Raw genomic sequence first — 20,394 nt, forward strand, 5'->3', positions numbered from 1 at the left:
GCATGGTGGATGGTAAATTGTAAAAAATTGGAAGGCAAATCTCATATTTGTTTTTTCTAGAAAGCAGTGCTTTAAGATGTCCTAAGGTGTTTCTCTGAGTTTTGGGTTGCTCATTCTCCCAGTCCTTTGCACCGTCATGTCTTTGATGGTCTCAGATGCAGTATTGCAGATGCAGCTGTAATTCTTTGAAGTGGACCCTGTGATCCTCAGAACCACAGTTTAGTAGAAGCAAGCCTCAGGTGCATGGTTCAATCAGAAGGCAAGCAAACAGAACTGTTAATGAGTACCAGACTTCACGTTTTAACCCATCCTTAATCTAAGGGTGAGGGGTCAGGCCGTAGAATCCCAGCATCACAGAAAGGTTTGATCTTGTTCATGAGCAAAAGAGCCTGCAGATAAACCATTCTGCATGCATTCTCACCTTGAACTTCAGTGTGATACATATTAAAGTTCTAGCAGCAGCACTTTTGTGCACCAGCAACAACTGTGACTGCCAAGCTCAGGATTTATGAAGACAGCATAAGCTGGAAATGGTAATAGCTGAAGAAAGTTACATGGCCTTGGACCTCCTGGCACTTGATGATTTAGAGGCTCACCCTTTTTAATACATTAGGAGCATCTTCATGTTGCTTCCATCACCTAAGTCTTGTTTGTTATAGAAGTATGTCCAGTCATAAGTTTAAAGCAGCCATTGTTTTTTAACTTTGCCTAAGTGGAAAGAAATTTCCTGAAACCTAACTTCTAAAAATTGGTGTGTAATAATAAATGCATCAGATTTTGTGTTAGGATGGTAGTGTAAGGTTTTCTTTTGGTTTGGGGGTTGGTTTGTTTGATTGTTCTTGTTTGGTTTTTTGCTTGATTTGTTTTAGTTCTGTACTAGATTTTGGTTTCTTCTTTTGTCTTCACAGCAACTTTGCAGCCCTCAGAATGTGAACTGTAGAGATTTGGAAGGCCGTCATTCAACGCCACTGCACTTTGCTGCAGGATATAACCGCGTATCGGTAGTGGAGTATCTGTTGCACCATGGGGCAGACGTACATGCCAAAGATAAAGGGTACATTTCATTCCACGATATGCTCTGCTGCTTTCTATTAGTGTGAGACTTCTGCTCCCCTCTGTTCATTTTGCTTTGGATTCAGTAACCATCATATTTTTCTCTTGAAAATTTTTCTCTTTTCTTTCTTCTTGTTCTGCATTGTTCCTGAAATCACTGTAGGGAGATTTATGGCCCGTTAAGGCATACTTAGCTTTCTGGCAAAGCTGTTGTCAGGTACATCTTTGTCACTATAATACATGATCCTTCTCTTCCCCCTTTTGCCCATTTGGAGACTTTAATCTGCTTAAAAGAGGTCTTTAAGTTATTTCAAGTGTTCTAAAATGAGGTTTGAGTTGCATGGGTAAAATTCCTGGACTATCTCTCCTAATTTTTCTAATTCTGTTAGATAGCTTTTATTATATAGTTACTCAGTTAATAGTCAGTTAAATTATGTGAACCAGTTGCAGAATTTTTGCATTAGTTGCAAAGTAATCCTATAGAATAGCACCATTATGTTTGATCTTTCATTGCAGTGCATTGGTTCAGGGTGGGAATAATTAATTTCCAATGCTAAAACATTTCCAATACTGAATTTTCAGGCTCTCCCTGAAAGAAATGTTTGGGTATCTTTGTGTATCTATCAGGTGTGCAGTGCTTACTAGCAACTGCTTCAAACCCATTTTATAGTGTCATATACCTTTTCTGAAATTTACACTCAAATAGCCAAAGTCAGAACGTAGAGATTCTTGCAATTTAGGTTTTGGCTGTTGTTAATAGCATTGGTTTTACTTGCTTGTGGAAGAAGTAACATTGATGCTTGCTACGTATTTAAAGGTCTCATGGGTGAGAACTGAAGGAGGATAATGAAGTTTTAATTAAAGTTTTAATAGCAGGGAAATAAAGCCATGAAAATGGGAACAACTGAAAGATACCAATAATGTCTTGTGGAAATGGGAGTTTTATCGACTGGAACTTTGTATGATTGCATATTGGATTTTGTTTTCTGTAGCTATTAATACTTTCTCTTTGATTAGTGGCTTAGTACCTCTGCACAATGCCTGCTCTTACGGACACTACGAAGTGGCTGAGCTCTTAGTGAGGCACGGTGCTTCTGTCAATGTGGCAGACCTGTGGAAATTCACTCCTCTACATGAAGCAGCAGCAAAAGGAAAATACGAAATCTGCAAGCTGCTTTTGAAAGTATGTGCTGGAGTTCTTAGATGTATCTTTAAATGTGTATGTGTTTATTATTGCTGAAGATTAATTAATGCAAACTTAATTGCATTCAGTGAGTTCTTTATGGTGTCTTTGAATCTATTTTCAGTTGTCAGGTGGTTTCTTGTGTAATGACAGTTCACTTACAAAGGATCATCAGTGCAGTTAATTTTTCCAGTTCGTGTATTAATGCTCTTAGCTAAGTAGGGCAAGACTCTCAAAATGGAAGAAGAAGCTGGATTTGTGTAAAAATAGCAAACAAAAAGAAGTCACCACATTATCCTGTTCATTCCTTTCTGAAGCAGTTACCGCAGCTAAGTAAAGCTTTGTAAATACAAGAGTGTGTTACAGAGGAGTCACTGAAGGTGGGTCCTAGATGGTGTCTGGCACACAAGAAATTTAAAACTGCAATGTTAATGTCTAATCTTGTCAAGCTCCTGGAGGAAATGCATAAATATTCATTATAATTAGTGTAAGAAATCATAAAAGGCATGAGGTAATGCCTACATGTTTCCAGTGAGAAACAGGAATTTGAGAGACTTCTTAATAGAAGGTCATATCCTGCCATTGGAGGGTAAAGAGAGAGCTAGAGCAGTATTTCTTGCATATCCTAGTTTTCCTTTTAGTCTTGCTTACTTCGTGTCCCTCTGAAGCACAGCATTTAAAAGAGGAGTATGGATATGGATAGTCTTAAAATGATGAGGCTCTTCCCCATCCACTTCATTTGCTGCTGTAAAGCCCCACTATTTCCCTCTTATCCCATGAATTCTTTCACTTGCTTACCAAAAAAAAAAAAAAAAAACATTCAAAGGGGGTAACACATCCATTTGAAATGCATCTGCAGTAGAAACTAGAAGATATTCAGAGATATCTGTGAAGCAAGCACGCTTATGGCGTGGTGGTAACACAGGTGGTACAGATGTTAGCTCAAGCTAGGAGCACTCATAATATCTCAAGCACAGCGTTGCTTTATAGACATTGGAGGTATCTGGGTTCTTCTGATAATTCCACTGTGGATGTAGCCATTTTTTTGTGTTCAAGGGGTCCAGAATGAATGTACGACAGGAAACAGAGAAGTGCTGAAATCTTTCTTTTTGAAATTTCTCTTGCACTAGAGCTAAATACACCCTTAAGGTGACACAGTTTTGTAAAGGCTCTGGGTGTCCATGGATATGTTCTCACACTGCAGTTTGCTCAGGGCTTCTCCTGCTGCATCTCTTATGCCAGCTGGCAGTGCTGTCAGTTCTGCTGAGCCATGGATGTCGAGCTTGACTCCTCCTGACATGCGCTCTTTCTGTCCTGGTTTACTTGAAGAAGGAAACAAAAGTGCAGGCATTTTGGAGAGACTTTCTTTTTTAATCACCTTTCTTTAAAATTACTTCATTCATTTGTTTCTGTGTCTTTGAAAAAGTCTCAAGAGGCACTGCCTCTTAATTTAGGTGTTTATTCTGGAGAGTATTTGAATAGCTCTGATTTTGATGAGTTTTAAGTTAAGGGATCTGAGGTTTTATCTTGGAGAAGTCATTGCAGTTGCAAAGGCTTTGTACTAAGAGCCCTCTCTTCCCAAAAGCACTGTATATATATGTAACTGGTTCTGAGTAATCAATATTCTGTCCCTTGCTGTTTACCGTTCACACCCTGAGCATTGCTCTGCTGCTTCCAAAAACAGGGCAGTTAATTCCTTCTGTTCTCCCCACCTCCAGCTCATTCCCTGTGGTACACACTAATGCAGCTTTGCCAGCATACCCAGTGAGAAATGGCAGAGTAATCTTACTGGCAAGGGTTGGACCACTGTGTTTGATTATTCTGAAGGGGCCAGCCAGAGAGCTATTATGCCAGCAGCTGCCTCTGCCTTATCTGTCTTTGTTTTTATCCCTACTGTTGCTGAGAGTGAACAGAGAAGGAGCTGTCCTCCCACAAAGTTGTGTGTGGAAATGATTCACACCATATGCTGTATGTAAATGTATGTTCCCTTCCTTATCATGTGCTCCAGTACTGTGTTCCTATCACTGGCTGATCTGTGTGCTTTACCAGTACAGATACACTCCAGCAGTCATCCAAATCCACTTGCCCACCAAAATTTTTTTTTCACTGCTTTCCAGGACCTGTAAACCACTGGAGATGGTGCTGTTACCTGTTGGAAAGTGTAGAAATCAGTATTTTTCTAATTTTCTTCTGAAATAAGTGCTTTTCAATAGCAGAGTGGCATTTAGTGCAACTCGGGGCCTGGCTTCACTAGATCAGAAAGATGTGCTGAGAAAGCACCTCTGTCAGCCAGTTTGCAGGAGAAAGGAAGGGCTGGCCAGCAAGGTATTAGCAGATGGATTTTCTTTAGCACCTGCTGTGATAGTAGAGTATAGCTATATGCAGGTTATGCTCCTGAACCTGCTTCAGTTGCAGGTAGGCAACACTCTTGCCTGTGGAGTTGAGGTTTGCGCAGTTGTGTTGCAGACTAGTGCTTTAAGCCTCAGCCTTCTGAATTTATTCTCATGTGCCTACTAATCTATACAGTGGTTACCTCATGATAGCAGATGGGCAAAATCCTCCACCTCCTATCTTGTGGATAGGGCAAAATAGTGACACACTGATGTGCAGCGCTCTGCTCACGGTTGTGACAGTAGCATTCCACTTTGCTCTTTCCAGCATGGAGCTGATCCAACAAAAAAGAATCGAGATGGGAACACTCCTCTAGATTTGGTGAAAGAAGGAGACACGGATATCCAGGACTTGCTGCGAGGAGATGCTGCCTTGCTAGATGCTGCCAAGAAGGGGTGCCTGGCACGAGTGCAGAAGCTGTGTACTCAAGAAAATATCAATTGCAGAGACACCCAGGGAAGAAATTCAACACCGCTACATCTTGCAGGTGGGTGACTCACCAGGGTTTGAAGGCTTGTATATTGATGATAGGGCTACAGAAGTTAATCACCAAAACCAGGATTGGTATAGTAAGAATGTCAGAGGATTGTTCTGTACAGACAGCTGTTAACTATGGCAGCTGTATTTCAGGAGGTAATACAGTTACTAGGAAAGAGAAGCTTTTGCAGTCAAAAAATTGCTTTAGCTTTTCTGTCTAATAATTTTTCTTTAGTTCTCCTAATACCTGCTTTCTTTTCCTGTGCCTTTTCTATAGCTGGTTACAACAATTTGGAAGTAGCTGAATACCTGCTTGAGCATGGTGCTGATGTTAATGCCCAGGACAAAGGAGGGTTAATCCCCCTACACAATGCAGCATCCTATGGGGTAAGTGCAGGCATTCTTGCCCTGAGTAGACCAACAAGGAACTCCTTAAAGTCACATCTAAGGCCAGTTATTTTGCAGCTGTCTTTCTGTGAATATAGTTTTTATTTCTTCATAGGTTTTGATGGCATGAAATACTTCTTGGGCTAAGTTGCTATTGTGAGTCCTGTTTGCAGCCCTACAGATCTAAATCAAACACAGATTCAGGTGTTGTAGCAGTTAAAAGCTGGGTTTCGGAAAGTCTACTAGAACATAGCTTTTATGCAGGCAAGCAGATGCATAGCGTTGAACAGTGTTAAATTTGGGGTGGCTGTTGAAACAGAAAAGACCTCAAATTTTTGCTGAAAGACTTGGATGGAAGGAAGAAAACAATGTCAGGGGTTCATATCTAGGTGATGACAGCAAAGCGGAGGTCTATTACAGCTGGTATCTGGTGGAGAACTATTGCTAAAGCTATAGTCTTGAAGGACTACTGAGTTTGTAGTATGAATGTCCTCCTGGGCAAGCTGTCTACTGCAGTGGGGGTGCAGTAGTTGATTCAAGCCGTTTTGGAAGAGGTAGGCCCTCCTCTATATGGGAGGAAGCATCTGTGTGCATACCAGTTGCACAGATGCCTGATAGATTGCTTGTAAGGAGCTGTTAATTGTGGATGAGGTGAGAAAGAAGTCTCTTAAAAATAATCATAACAGTGTGGTTACAGTTAGGCAGAGGACGTGAAGCTCAAGAGGTAGGGTTTTTGATGGTCTCATGACATGCTTTGTCTGTTATTAGCTGGCACAAGAAGAGCAAAATCTGGGAAAAATGATTGTAGTAGAACCAGGATTGCTTTCATTTGAGAGCCAAATGAAATAAAAAGTACAGTATTCACCTTGTTTTTAAGGAGAGCATCTCAATGAAACTCAGCTTGCATCATTTGCATTGGTTCTCTGTTAGTCTGGGATACCAGTATCCTAAAGAGCAAAAAGCTCCAAATCCTGCTGAAGGTTTGGAAATGCAACACAATTCTTTCTGATACTGGTCCTAATACCAAGCAATATTGTTCACCAGCATCTGCCATAAGCATTAAATTCCCAGGATGTTGCTTAGATCTAAAGATAAATTCTGTTGCAAAGATTGTGTTCTTTATTTTCAAGCACAGGAAACCAAAAGCACATATTTTACATGAAGGCAAAACATTATTTACTGTCATAGGAAATGTTAGAAATTGGTTCAGGCTGTTTATCACTTCTAAAAATCATAATACCATTCTAATGTGGTTGCCTTGCTGCCTCTCAGAAAAGTTAATGAGGCCGTGTTTGGTGCTTTTCCATTCAGCTTATCTGGTTAAGAGCTGCTGTATACCTTTTCCATGGCAGCCCACACTGCTCTCTGAGCTGTCATCGGCTCGTTCAGCTCTCTGTGATGGGAGGTAGAAAGGAGATGAGTGCTGGTTTCACGAGTTCATAGCTGGCAAGGTTTCACCACTTTTTTCTCACAAAGTATCTTCAGTTCTCCCACCCAGCACTTCATGCTGTGTGTCCCTCAGTAGTTTCGTGTGGCAGAAAAGTCACAGGAACAGCAATTGATTTAAAGGCTTGGCAGAGAGGAAGAATAAGATTGCCAGTCTTTTCAAACCATGCTTATTCAGAGAGCAAGCCCTTTTATGAGAGCTGCTGAGAGTCACTTGGTTGCCTTTGAAAGGATAAATGAAATCTATTGGCAAGTCTTTGTGCTTTTGCTTACAATTGCAGTGTTTCATGTTCCCAGTAACTCATTTTGACTGCCTTCTTTTCTATTTCTTAGTTGTATCGCACAAGTAATTGCAGCCAGAATTTTTATCTGCCAGTTTTCTGTTCCCTGATTTGAACTTGAAAAACTTAAAGGAATGGGGTATTGATGGAACTGTGCTGTTATAAGTCCATTACTTTTATAGCTTATTTAAGACAGTTGTTCCTTATGTCACACGTAATGTGTTTTATCAGTCCTGTTACTAATATGATTGGAGAAAGAACAATCTGCCACAGATGAGTGCGAAGTCTTGCAAGAAATCGCAAGACAGGCATAAAGTACAATGAAGACTTCTGCGTACGGACATTTAAGTGGTGGCCCAATTGTACCATACATAGATCTTTAGAGCTTCCGATACCGCAAGTGTTGCAGCCCTGTAAATTTGTCTGCAAATATTTGACAGTTAACTCTTACCAGTTTTATGCTGGATCAGGTAGCATGTCTGCTCCTGCAGGTGACATGAACTTCGTGCTATGTACTTGGGGTGATTTGGCAGAAATATAATTCTGTGCCTGATAACAATTTTACATGTGCTGGTGGATGATATGGTAGTGTACAGATACAGATGGCCTTGGAGCTACAGTATAAAGTGGTACCTGAAGAGGTGTGCTGCTACATAGACACAGGAGGCAGAGAAGAGAGTTAATGGAAATTACAGGGATGCCTAAGCACCATTACCTCCATCAGGAAAAAGGAAATATATGTTTTACCGGTGTCACGTTGATTAAGATGTTCTTATGTTTTCCAGCATGTGGATATAGCAGCACTGTTGATCAAATATAATACATGCGTAAATGCAACAGATAAATGGGCGTTCACACCGTTGCATGAAGCTGCACAAAAAGGAAGGACACAGCTCTGTGCTCTGCTGTTAGCTCATGGAGCAGATCCAACCATGAAGAATCAAGAGGGTCAGACACCGTTAGACCTGGCAACAGTAAGTTCATGCTAGCATGCCAGCCACAGCTGCCCTGGAGGATTTGCTCAGCATATTAAATGGCTTTCTATGGCTCCGTGGCATCAGCAGTCCTCAGCTTTCACTGTGCTGATGTCGAAGGAGATGAGCATCTCCAGGGTGCCTGTCTGACTTTTTACCCATAGGTCCAGGTTTTTTCTTTGGCTGCGATCTTAATGTGACTTGTGATTTAATGTTTGCTCCACTCCTGGGATGGATCTGATTCACTCCTGGGATCAATATCCTCATTGTCAGAAATAAACCTCTGAAATGTGTCTGATGAGATCAGTCTGTGTCCTGTTGGTGATGATTTCTTTGAACCTGGGAGGAAAATCAGATGTGTCTTTAGAGGAATGGGATCACTTAGAGGACAATTATGTTCAGTGCCTATATATTACCTCAGTCTTTTTTCTGTCTAGCTCCAAAACAACATTCTAAGATCTGCCATCAAACCTCTTCTAAAACTGGCATCCAGAAACATTTTTGTTAGTGGTGGCTGGTTAAGAGCCTAATAAGCTTACATGAGCTTGTATGTCCCAGATTAACCAGACCTGGTGGAATAGATAATGCAACCAACTTGGATACTGTCTGGTTATAGTGTACCTTTTAAGGCTATTGATTTATGGAGAGTTCCAGAAATATCCTCAAGAATAACCTGAGCTCTAGAACACTTGCTTTGTGATGAGGGATATGATTTTTCTGGAGGAATATAAAGATGTCTTAATCATGTTCTACAAGAATGTGCAAGGAGGAAATTCTTGAAGATGAGGGTCCTGTTTAATTTAGTCAACAAAGGCGGAATGCAGTTGTTCTGTTCATACTTCTCCTGTAGCTCCTTTTTTTTATGGTGGCCGTGTAAGATGTGATTATAGCAAAGGCAGTTGTAGTCTTTCCACTGAAACCTTGATCCAGGACAGAATACTCACTAGAAGTTAAGCCTGACAGAGAAATGATGAGATGGCATTGTCTGGCTTAGGTTTTGAAGGATTTCAGGTAAAGTTGCTGCATCGCTCTTCCTGGCTTTAAAACCTATAAAGTCATTCTGCCAGAAAGAAAATTAGATGTACCTTCTTACCTACCTTTAGAAGTGGGGAGAACCCAATTCATCTATCACAATGAATCAGAATGTTCTTGCAACCGTGAATTCCTGCGTTGGTGTTTTCCTTTTAATGGGGTAACAGAGAAATCAACAAAAACAAATTCAAAGAAGAATTCATTTCAGAGATTGATGACTTAGGAGAACATAACCTCATGTTGAATGTTCTTTCTGTTTTTCAGGCTGATGATATCCGAGCTTTGCTGATAGATGCGATGCCTCCAGAAGCTTTGCCTACATGCTTTAAGCCTCAAGCTACTGTTGTTAGTGCCTCTGTGATTTCACCAGCATCTACGCCATCCTGTCTCTCTGCTGCCAGCAGTATAGATAACCTCACTGGGCCGCTGGCAGAACTAGCCATTGGAGGTGCATCAAATGCTGGTGATGGAGCAGCAGGAACTGAAAGGAAGGAAGGAGAAGGTGCATTTGCTGCTGGACAAGTTTACGTTGCCAGAAGTACAGTAGCTTAGTATCACAATAGGCCTTGCTTTATCTGAAAAGCATTTCTGACTAGCCAGAAAATACTGTGCAACTTGAAATGTCATCTGTGTTTTGAAGTGTCTGATGCTTGCTCTTGTTTTCATGTGCTCTTCTAGGAGCATTGTTGGCTGTTCATCTGTGTTTGCCATCAACGATTAGGTCTGACAACAACAGCAGATCTGATTAGATACCCAGATGTTCGTTGTTGATTTTATACAGAAAAATCAAATGAGAATTATTTTGATGAAGGAATTATGATTGTGGTGGCTGGGGGATTTTGCTAAGGCTTTTTAAACCCTTTGATTAGTATCTGGAATGCATGCTTTATGTCAGCATCTGGGTGATTACATAGCAAAAATACACTCACCCTTCCTTTCCTTTTCTTTGCAATATGAGCCTGTATTTGCCACAGATCACTTATGCTTTTTAATAGTTGATTCTGAGGAGGGAACAGTGTTGAGCTTTGCACTGAGCTTTTACACAATGTGGAATTGGATTGTTTATTATAGACACAGACAAATAGGTTGTAAAAAGAATCAGAGTTTGGAATTTTGAGAGAATCAGAGGTATTGCTTGATTTTTAGTTTATTTTGTGGATTGTTTGTTTTAAATTCAGGTGCGTAGGATATAATGTCTTGTTTCCTCTCTTATAGTTTCTGGTCTTGACATGAACATTACCCAGTTCCTAAAAAGCCTGGGTCTTGAACACCTTCGGGACATCTTTGAGACAGAACAGGTAAATGGCAAGCCTCATCTCTATATGTTTAAAAGACAGATTAATCTAATGAATTTGAGTCATATTTTCATTCTCTAATTGAAAAAGGGAAACAAAAAACCACAAATTCACATGTACAGAAAAACAAGTAGATCCAAGAAAACAACGAATGAGTCTCCAGGTACTTTATGGGGAAGTGGAGAAACCTGTGAAAATCACTTTTGTTGTTTGATTCAGATATCCAGTATCTTTCACTTTCTTATACATACATAATGACTGCCAGTTTGGCTTGTATTCTGAGAGTTACTTTGCACCTTGTGAACTTTGAACATGACAGCTGTAACAAAGGTGGGTTGGAATGTCACTTGCGCTTGTCCTTCAGCAGTCTTCAAATCCAGACAAGCCTTTCACCACCTGCAGTGCTGCATGTGATACTTTGATTAGATCTAGGAAACCTTCCTGTTAGACTGTAAGCTGAATTAAAACATCTAGTTTACTAGGGTGTAATCGCACTAGAGAATGCAGAACCTGTATTTCCTAATAAGTTAAGACTATAGCACTAACTGGGTTTTACAGGGCTAACAAGTCTCAAATGGAATTCAGAGGTGGGGGCAAAACACTGAAGATTTACCAATAATTCACAATATATGAGAAGAATAGAACTAATGGAACAGTTTCTCAAACTTACATTACTTTTTAAAGCGGAAATACTTCTAATGTAATTGTAGACTCTTTTTTTTTTATGTGCTGTTTCTTAAATTTAACATGTTAGGGTTAAATAGATTATTTGTTCACATGAGTGAGATGGACACAGTGGTGAAAGTAAAAAGTACCAGGTACCAGTGTAAGAGAATGGATTTGATGGTCATTTTTCCCCAGGCCTCTGCTGCTAATCTTTTATGAGGGGTTAGGAAGCAAACATATGAAATGCAATGTGTCACTGACAGAAAAGGTTCCAACTCTTTCCATGAAATATTACAGGAGGTATTTCCCCAAAGTTAAAATGCCATAGTCTTTCTTTCTTTCTTAAATAAGAAGCATAAGCTCTTTAATTTGGAACTGCTTCTGTTAAGCAAACCAACCTCAAACCAGCCTATATTCTACTCACATTTCTTTTTTTTCCTATTGTTTTCACACCCTCCTCTTACCATGCAGGTTTTGTTCTATTTTTGATTCTTCAACTCCTAACCTGTTTTTAAGATCTTCCCCTACTAATAACATTTAATAATGCAGATCAGATTCACTGCATTCATTCATCATTTTGAAGCCATTTAGCTCCTCTTGTGAGGAGGTGAAAACAAGCTCATCTTCCTTAAGTTTATTGTTTCAAGCTGCTTTTCCCAAGTACTGCAGTACCTTTGTATGTGCTTTTTCACCTTGGCTCTAGCCTCCTCCTGATGCTGTCTAATGTCTGGGTTTCTTCTGCATTTTTTTTAACGTTCTGCTGCAGAGAATCATAGAATCGTTAGGCTTGGAAAGGACCTTAAGATCATCTAGTTCCAACCCCCCTGCCGTGGGCAGGGACACCTTACGCTAAATCATATCACCCAAGGCCTCGTCCAACCTGGTCTTGAACACTGCATGTGATGAATGTCTTCAGTAGTTTTTCCACAGCAGTCCCAGTAGGTTGTTTTCTGCTCAATTAGACAGATGTTCAGTGTGGCTATTAATTCCTTGCTTGAGTTGCTTTCTTTTGAATTAAAGATACTCAGTTTGTAGTGGACAGAGTGCAGACCTGCAAGTTCAGTTGTGCAAACAATACAGATCCTTTCAAATCAACTTATATGGTTTCCCATTATTTTTTGAGCTTCCCATTCTAGTTTAACATGTGAATTTGGAAGTAGATTTTATACAACTGTCTTGTCCAGATGAAATCTTCGATTTTCACAGAATCGCCTCAGTGCACAATTGCTTTGTAGGAATAAAAATGTGTACTTTATTTAGCTTTTACCTCCTGTTCTTTAAAGAAATGTTGATTTGACATCATGTTTTATTGCCTTTCTGCTTGGACCAGTAATCTGTGACCTTGAAATTTAAAACCATGTTAGGTGATTGTAAATGTATTCATAGATTGCAACCAAGTGAATAGTTTTGTGTCCTCCTACTGCTGATTAGTTCCAAAAATAGTGTAATAGTTGAGCATGATTTGGCATAGCTGACCTATGAGTTTGATCCAAATGCAAGCATATACACAAAAGTAGCACACACCATACTAATGCTGGTGTGAAACACACTTCGCATTTATTATTAAGCTTATAGAATAATCATTTCTGTTTGTATAGTGAAAGTAATGAATTGTGCAGCAATGTGAAACTTTGCTTCAAAAATATTCCCAGATTTGTCCCAGCATTTCCATGCATCCTCTGCCTATGTAAGTAAAAATGTTTTGGAGAACTTCCTGTGAGAACCAGCTCTTGTTAATTGCTGGAAGAGAATGAAGTTTTGCACAGCTTCAGGCTGCGGCAGCTGGGTATGGTCCTGTAATAGGGAGAGGCTTCTTGCCAGAAGGTGGCAGCAATTAGAAGTGCAGTAAAACATAAAATACATATACTCTCTTGGCTGCACCGTGAATGCATTCCATTTTCTGAACTGATGGGTCTTCAATCTTGGGAATCGGGCCAGGTTTGGCAACTGATTTTTGTGGTCTTTTGCCTTTCCAGATAACCCTGGACGTGTTGGCAGACATGGGGCACGAGGAGCTTAAGGAAATTGGGATCAATGCGTACGGACACCGCCACAAATTAATAAAAGGTGTGGAGAGGCTTCTAGGAGGGCAGCAAGGTAAATATGACATTTTTACTGGTCAGTCTAAGCATACAGGAGGTTCCCAGAAGTCATCTTCTGTAAATGTGGGCATTGTCACCGGGACTTGAAAGAATCCATACGTCAGGAACATGACGCTGGCAGACCTGGTGGCTGGGTCGGTTGTGACAAGTAATGGGTATATTGAGGGCATACAGGAGTGTGAGTAGTCACTTGCCTTTCCAGAGAATGGACATCCCTGAGACAGCTGCGGAGGCTGTGCCCATTTCCAGGGACTCTGTTTGACCCAGGCAGGAGCTTTTGGATTGATTTGCTCTACACACTTACCCACAGGCCAGCTGGATCCTGAAGGACGGACCTGATGGAGCTTTTTGCTACTTCACACTTCTAGGATGCTTCTCTTGACAGCGGAAACAATAAAACGCAATTATGTCCCACATGCATTTGCCATCTCTCTTTAAAAGCCTCTGCTGCCAACGGAAGCACTTTATCTTTTTAATGTTGTGCTTCTGCCTTGTGTTTGTTTTCCATTTCCTGCTGTACTGGGGTTATTTAAGAGGGGTAATAATGATGAATACAAATAGAGCTGCTATTGTTTTCTCCTGTTGATTTTTACTCATTTAATTCCTTCTCTTTGCAGGCACCAATCCTTATTTGACTTTCCACTGTGTGAGTCAGGGGACCATTCTCCTTGACCTTGCTCCTGATGATAAGGAGTATCAGTCTGTCGAAGAGGAGGTATTGCAAATACATTTCTTAAAGCTCCAGTGACTGTGTATTTCTCTGTTCATTTATAGCCCATCAGAGCTAAAGCATGCACTGCATGTTGAAAGTGATAAAATATGCTTTGATGTATGAATTGTGTAGTTCAGACATGAAATTTAGGGCTGTTCATTTGTCTTTTTTTGTAGAGCAATGATGGAAATTATTTTGCTGTGTCCTGCCTATTTTTTTTAAGTGCTCTGTTTGGTTACTTAGCGTTATCCCAATTTTGCTTTGTTGTTGTTGTGTTTTTAGCAAGGGTTTCCACAGACAGGTGGACCCATGAAGAACAAGGGATTACGGTCTTGCAAGTCTGTAGGCATTCTTTCTGCTCAGACTCTTTTCTGGCTGTAAACCAGCTTGTTTTCTCTTGTCTCAGTGGCGTAGTTAATCTGTAACCCAGATAAACAGCTCTTGGATAATTGAAAATTGACTGTAATTTTGCCTCCCACACACACATGCTCTTTTATTTGAGTAAACTCCAAGCAGATACCATTTTGAAAGAAAAATCATAACAGAAAAGAGATGCTCCGAAGAGTTGTGTTTGGAAGATAACTCCATTTTACTGTGCACTTGCTATTTGTGTAGTGTTCCTACACAGTGGCATGGAAGTGTTTGGAGTCTTTTTAAAAGTCTAAATATTCAGGATTGCTGCCAGCTTAACCTGAAATATTTTTGTTTAGTGCCTGTGTAAACTGGAGTTTGTGCAGATCCCTGTTATAAACTTTTCTGACAGAAAGGGGGACTTGTCTGCCAGAGTAAATTGGGGTAATTATTTGAGCTGTAACTAAACGCTGCTGTAGCTATAAATACCTCTGGAAAAGACACCATGAATCTGTTGAAATTCTCAGGGGCTGCTAATGACATACGAAAATCTACAGTGCAAGCATTTTCCTATCACTAGGAAATATAAACTGAACTCATTAGAAACACATCTGTTATTACATCAAAATTATCTTTTTGTGTATTCATTTTCAAAGATTCCATTTTTTTCTGATCTAAAGCGGGTGTTCTAGTTGTGTGTAATTTTGATAACAAGTGCCACTATTCTCCTTTTTCCTGTGTAGATTTTCATTACAAGGTTGGGTAATTGCATCATCCAATTTCTCTACTGCCAAACAGCATAGCACATTGAGTGCCTGAGAATAAGGGTCTACAGCAGCTCAGAACTGAGAATTGGGGTTGGGTTTTTTACACCTTTTAATTGTCCAGAAGATTGACTCTTGTTGCCAGTGGTATACTGAGGTATTGCATTAATACTTTGCCTTGCTAGCAAGCTTTATGTGCTGAACATTCAGCTGTGTTCTTTTATGCAGATGCAGAGTACAATCCGGGAGCATCGGGATGGTGGAAATGCTGGTGGGATCTTCAACAGGTACAATGTCATCAGGGTAAGTTTCAAAACCTCTTAATTCTGTGAGGTAAAATCAGTTGGTACTTATGTGAGCAGTCACAATTGATTAAGTGGCTTGCCCTTTTATATTTAAAGTTCTTTGTTGAGATAATATTCATGAGCAGAGTTACGGCAAGTGCTAAATGCTAAAATTAGACTGTGTGCTCTGCACATGGGATTAGGGAGAAGTGTCCACTTGCGCTCTAAAAGCAGTCTGAAGAACTGATATTGAAGAGCCTGCCTTACGTTTCACAGCCTGATTTTAATTTGAGAGGACTATAACTTCCGTACTTGATTTTGCAGCACAGGTTTTTTTTCTCAGTGAGTCTTTTCTTGCCTTTTTAAAGGCGATTTTGGGTGAGGGGGAAGGCATGAGCATGACGTTCTATTAAAAGTTTTTATCTCCCTATACTACTTTGGATCTTGACACCACCTCCTTTGCATCTCACAACTAGAAAAATACCTTTTAAAAGCCCTGGCATATCAGAAAATGGACTGCTGTATTTCTGAGGAAGAGTACACTTGCTCCTTTTTGCAAGGAGGAGGAAGTAGAGGGTATCAGAACAGAACTCAGTTCCTGAGCACCCTGCTACCTCTCTGCTTGAAAAGTGAGCTTGTGCAGAACCTTTGCAATTGTCCCAGTAGATCGTACATCTGACATAAACTCTGCTTCCATCCTACTCCCAACCAAAGAGGAAGTCCTTTATAAGGAACCACAGTGGCATTAGGGCACATGGCTGGAACCATGTCTCGAGATAGATTAAACAGTATATCTTCTAATTTCTTTCCTCAGAAGTTGTTTCTTTTCATAAAAAATTCAACCTAAGCCAGACAGCAGGCTTCAGAAAGCTGGCCCAGATTGTTCAACAGAGCTCAAAGCAGAGACGGAAGGCATTTCAGGCAGTTTGTAGGTCTTGGTGGTATTACAGGCTCTGAGGGACAGAGCCTGAGAACTCTTGGCTGCACTTTCACAGTAGCTTTAACCCCTTGTAAACGTGTGCTACCAGCTTGTTTGAAAGGCTTGAGCCTTGCATGCGCAGCAGCCATGGGGTTTGTTTATACTGTTCATATGTCTTACTCCATTTCCCTGTCAAATTTATGCAAACTGTCAAACTACATTCCCTTTCAATTCCAATTCAAGTATGCTTGGGCCTGTTGTACCACTGCAGATTCAAAAGGTCGTGAACAAGAAGTTGCGAGAGAGATTCTGTCACAGGCAGAAGGAGGTCTCAGAGGAGAATCATAATCATCACAATGAGCGCATGTTGTTTCATGGTAAGGAAGTGATCTCTGTTCATAAGTACTGGTATTTAACAAAAAAAAAACAAACCAGCCTCCAAGGACCCACAGGCAATGTCAACGTTGCTGTGTCACCATCCTGTACAGTAGTTGTACATTGGAAATGGAGGGGTGTGGGGGTGGTGACGTTGGTCTGTGTGGTTACTGCAATCCGAAAAGCTACAATAGAGAAAAAATACTTTTTCTTTCTTCCAAAAGAAAAATTTTTTGCTAAGCCGTATCTTAGTCATTTCCAGTAAAGCTGCTGGGAGGATGTTACATTGCTATGAGAAAGAGTATCTTCTAAAAGAGGGGAGCAACACACAGTAAAATCATTTTACTCTGGTGCTGCAGGCAGCCATCAGGGTAAGAAATCAAAACCAACCATGAGTTTCAGCCAGATGTTCTCTAGAAGCATCCAGAAGTGCCTACAGATGACAGTTGCCTGAGGGTCCTTCTGCCCTAGATCTTTCTGTGATTCTGCATAGGAAATTGGTTTTGGCTATGATTGTCCTAAGACCTTACCCCATCGTAATCACTACTGACTGCTGGAGAAGGTGTGCATTGACAAGATAAATTGCACTGAAATGTGAGTGGGGGGAAAGCCATTTAATGAGATCTGGGAAATGAGTAAGAAATATGAGTCACACGTGGGATCTTGGTATATAACGATAAATCCCACACATCACTGCATCCTGCTGGGTATCACCCCCTTCCAGCTGACTGAGTGTGCTTTGTGGTATTTAATGGTCTATTTGAGGCAGACAAGCTCCTCTTGACAGAGAGTCCTGTGTTACGATAGAGCTTAACGAGTATGTATCATTTCATGTCATTTCTGTTCTAGGGTCTCCTTTTATTAACGCTATCATTCACAAAGGATTTGATGAAAGACATGCATACATTGGAGGAATGTTTGGAGCTGGGATTTACTTCGCTGAGAACTCCTCGAAAAGCAACCAATATGTGTATGGGATAGGGGGAGGAACGGGCTGTCCCACACACAAAGACAGGTCCTGTTATATCTGCCACAGGTATGAGTACAGCAGAGTTCCCTATGCATAATTCTGGCTGCCCTGGTTTTTATGATCCTGGCACAGGGTGAATTGCAGGGAAAGAACAGCCACTTGAGCTTGGTCATGGCTGGAAAAATGCAGTTTTCCATTTGTCAAGGCTAAACATAAAAGGTTATAAATACAGCGAGTCACACAGAAAGGTCAAAAATTACATCTAAGCATACAGTGAGTATAAATCAAAGTGAATTGTGTCGCGGGAAAGAGGCCTGAAACAGCAAGTTTGAAAATGAAGTGTCAGATGAAAATAGCAATTACACTCCAGGCACTATCAGAACAAAACTGCAGTGCAGAGTGGTGGTCCAGTGGTATAGTGTACCATGGATCAGATGATTTTGGAGGTGGTGAATGGGACTTAATCACAGCTTTATTTTGTACTGGAGCAGATCAGAGTGCTTTTTGCACTTTGACACCTGCCCATACCCTGCTGGTAGGAACACAATTTCGTATCTCAATAGCTTTATATAGAATGAACTAGGAGAGGCCTTCACGCGAAGGCCAAACAAAGAACAAAGTATGCGTTTTCCCTTCTGCATGTCAAGAAAGACTTTTTTGTTTGTGTGTGACAGGTTTTATACAGCCTTAGAACTGGTTTCTACACCTGTTTCTCCAAAAAGCCTTGAGAAATTAATTGTGATGAAATAAGCACAAGTTTGAAATCATTCTGGAAGCATGCAGTTCCTAGTAAGAGAGATGAAAATTATGTTTTCTCTTTTCCTTTTAGACAAATGCTCTTCTGCAGAGTGACCCTTGGAAAATCCTTTCTTCAGTTCAGCACAATGAAAATGGCTCATGCCCCTCCAGGGCACCATTCTGTTATTGGCAGGCCAAGCGTGAATGGACTTGCATACGCTGAATATGTTATCTATAGAGGAGAACAGGTATGTAGGTTTGCAAGGACTGGCTTTGCAAGGGCAAAGAGCTTGGAGAGGGAATGATTGGTTTCCATACCAACTTCGCTGTGAAAGCCAGGTTGATTAGATTTATTATTTATAGGGTTGTTTTCCATTTAAATGTGGAAACAATCAGTGAACTGTATCGGGCCAGCAAATGCTATGTCTATCCACTGAGCAGCTCTCATTTACACCATGCAGAATTGCCTAATTCCTCCTGTGCTGCACTGCTAGAGCCTATTAAGAGTTTTAGTTTTCTCTCAGTAGGCACTGTTTCTCCCATTGTGTTTTATTGGCATTACTGCCGTAGTAAGAACAGTGAATTTCTGGGTCTCTTGTATATATTGAGGATTTTGGGCTTTTTACCTGTAGATTGCCAGCAATGGCAGTGTCACTGGCTGCCAGACAGTACCCTTAAATGGCAGCTGAAAACAAAGCAATCTTCAGGAGCTGATTTTTAATCTGAATAACTCAGATAATAAGCTAGACCTTTAGTCTAGAAAAGTGGTTTGCTTACTCCTCTGGATGGCTCCAGGATTATAAATCAAGTTCAGGCTAGAAGAAACCTTGGGGTGGCCACCTAGGCTAGCCTCTTGTTCACACTCAGTTCAGACCAGATCTCTGAGGGCTTGCTTTAACCACACAGGTCTCAAAGACCCTCAGAGAACAGTGTTTTACAGCCTCCTTCAGCAGCTTGTTCCTGTGCTTAGTTATCCTCAGAGTAAAAAAATCCAATAGGGACCTCCGATGTTTTAATTAATCTCGTTCTCCTGATGCACAGCTCAGAAAAGAGTCTGGGTCTTTTTTCTCAGTAGCCTTCCATATGTGACCAGAAGATTGCTATGAGGTCCCACAAAGCCTTTCCTTTTCTGAACTAAACAAACCCATCTGCCTCAGCCTCTTCTTACCCTGTGCTCTCTCCTGCTGACTATCTTACTGGTCCTTTGCTGAACTTGGCTCCAGCTTGTTGGCATCTTTCTTGTACTGGAAGGCCTAAAAATTGTATGCGGTTGTCTAGATGTGTTCAAGTGAGTACTGAATAACTGGCAATCACTGCTACACTTGGTTAATTGGCTACACTGCTGTCGATGTACCACGTGATGCTGGTGGCCTCTATTGCTGCCAGGACATGCTTGATTCCACTTTAGCTTGCTGTCACCCAAGGACACCCAGCACCTTTTCAGCAGAACTGCTTCCCATCCTGCAATGTTACTACAAGGACTTAATCCGAGGTGCATTTGCCCTTGCTGGATTTCTTGAGGCTTCTGTTTGCCCAGTCTCCTCTCATCTGTCCGGCTCTTTCTGAGTGGGGCCCTGCCCTCCAGCAACTTCAGCTGTCTTCAGAAAACCCTGGACAGATGACTGGGCTACATGTTTTGGACGTGCTAAGTATTTTACTGCCAGTAAAGGCATTTGCAGGTCACGTGGCAAGTCAGCATTTTAGGGTTAGACTGTGTTGGTTGTCTGAGATTTCTGAGTGACTTACAGGCACTGACTGACCTATAGGGTTAGCTAACAAGGAGAGTAACTCTGACTGTGAATTCCTGTTGCGCACACGATTTCCGGCAGTGTCTGCATGGAAGAGCCATCTTTCTTTATGCTAGTGCATTCCCAAAGGTATTGACTGCATTAAGGAGGTCCCACTTAGTGCTGGCTAGGTTTGAAGTCTGCTTTTTCTTTTGCACTCTAAGAACACGGAGGCGATTCCTTGCAGTGTCCTTCCTGATCACTGTT

General features: G+C 41.0%; 1 protein-coding gene across 3 annotated transcripts in view; it reads left to right on the forward strand.

Annotated features, from left to right (window-relative positions):
* TNKS (tankyrase) overlaps nt 1-20,394 on the forward strand; it is a 139,949-nt gene that overhangs the window by 114,423 nt on the left and 5,132 nt on the right. For 2 of the 3 annotated variants that reach the window (XM_062637562.1, XM_062637564.1), the window contains 13 exons: nt 909-1,054; nt 2,071-2,236; nt 4,895-5,114; nt 5,382-5,491; nt 8,004-8,192; nt 9,489-9,762; nt 10,440-10,522; nt 13,162-13,282; nt 13,905-14,002; nt 15,343-15,417; nt 16,589-16,694; nt 17,542-17,728; nt 18,492-18,648. In XM_062637562.1, coding sequence (XP_062493546.1) covers nt 909-1,054; nt 2,071-2,236; nt 4,895-5,114; nt 5,382-5,491; nt 8,004-8,192; nt 9,489-9,762; nt 10,440-10,522; nt 13,162-13,282; nt 13,905-14,002; nt 15,343-15,417; nt 16,589-16,694; nt 17,542-17,728; nt 18,492-18,648 — 1,932 coding nt within the window. The remainder of the gene's footprint in view (nt 1-908; nt 1,055-2,070; nt 2,237-4,894; nt 5,115-5,381; nt 5,492-8,003; nt 8,193-9,488; nt 9,763-10,439; nt 10,523-13,161; nt 13,283-13,904; nt 14,003-15,342; nt 15,418-16,588; nt 16,695-17,541; nt 17,729-18,491; nt 18,649-20,394) is intronic. The other variant, XM_062637563.1, reaches the window with a different exon arrangement.

Source organism: Pezoporus occidentalis, unplaced genomic scaffold (genome assembly GCF_034315485.1).
Source record: "Pezoporus occidentalis ecotype Australia unplaced genomic scaffold, CSIRO_AGI_Poc_V1 ctg53, whole genome shotgun sequence".
Lineage (NCBI taxonomy): Eukaryota > Metazoa > Chordata > Aves > Psittaciformes > Psittacidae > Pezoporus > Pezoporus occidentalis.